At 34.5% G+C, this 1,207-nt stretch overlaps 1 protein-coding gene across 1 annotated transcript; it reads left to right on the forward strand.

Annotated features, from left to right (window-relative positions):
* The first annotated feature begins 635 nt into the window (after positions 1-635).
* Positions 636-977, forward strand: LOC104117458 (calcium-binding protein PBP1-like). The gene has a single exon (XM_009628516.1). The coding sequence runs from the start codon at positions 636-638 to the stop codon at positions 975-977; it is 342 nt and encodes a 113-aa protein (XP_009626811.1).
* Positions 978-1,207: the final 230 nt, after the last annotated feature.

Genomic DNA, 1,207 nt, shown 5'->3' on the forward strand with positions numbered 1-1,207 from the left:
CCAGAGGTTTGGGTCGTCGGTATGAAATCTCTTTTGGTAGAAAACGCTTTATCCCCTAGAATGAGATTTTCAAGTGTAAATTCAGATTAGTCGACTCCAAAGCACATGTAGAAACATCTGGTCGGAATTACTTTTTTTTTGTTTTTTTTTTGTTGTTGCATATTTAGGTTATCAAAATAGAATAACTATAGACAATTAGCTCTGGTAGGTCATCTTAACCCGAAGGTATAAAAAATTATATACTATCAGCGTACAAAAATAATTGATGAATAGTGACCATACCAAATGAGTAAACTACACATATTTTAAGGAAATTGCCCTTCAAATTTAAAACTTTATTTCTTTAAAGGAAAATGCTCTCCATTACATAGCATCCTCCCAAAAATTATTTAGTGGTATCTCTTCCCATGCAACTTGCAGGAAACTATTCTCATTCTCCCCCAGCTTCCTTCTCTCTTTTCTGTACCTTCCTTTGTTTGCATTTTCTTGGACTCTTTCCGCCAAAATTTCTTTTACATCCTTTACCTATTTATATCCCTTTGAATTTGCATATCTATCTATATATCCACATCCTAAATTTTAAATCCAATAATAATTTGCTTCTGTATTTAATTTTAAGTGCTAGTCCAATATCAATGGCTACATTGGGACGAGACGTCGTATTCGAGGATTTGTTCCCTTCAATGGTAGAGAAACTTGGAGCTGAGGGATTCTTGAAAGAGCTAAGCAATGGATTTCGAATGCTAATGGATGAGGAGAGGGAAGTCATCACATTTGAGAGTTTGAAAAAGAATTCAAAATTGTTGGGATTGAAAGATATAAGAGATGATGAGGTGACGTGCATGTTGAGGGAAGGGGATTTAGATGGAGATGGTTGTTTAAATGAGACGGAGTTTTGTGTACTCATGTTTCGTTTGAGTCCTGAATTAATGGACATATCAAGAATTTGGTTGGAGGAAACTCTTGCCAAATTGTAGCTTGATTTAATAATTTAGTCTCTTTTGATTCTTGTTATGTATTTATGAATCTCTCTAGCTTATCCATACCTATTGGTTCTTCATCTCTTGCTATATTTTGAGAGGGAGTCTTAGTGCAATGATAAAAGTTTTCGCTCATGTATTCAACCCGCGGAACAACGTGGAAATGGTAATAGGTAGTCACTTTTAAGGATGATGTTTAAAATATATCCATAGTTCACAATGTATTT

This window comes from Nicotiana tomentosiformis, chromosome 9, assembly GCF_000390325.3.
Source record: "Nicotiana tomentosiformis chromosome 9, ASM39032v3, whole genome shotgun sequence".
In the NCBI taxonomy this organism is placed as follows: Eukaryota; Viridiplantae; Streptophyta; class Magnoliopsida; order Solanales; family Solanaceae; genus Nicotiana; species Nicotiana tomentosiformis.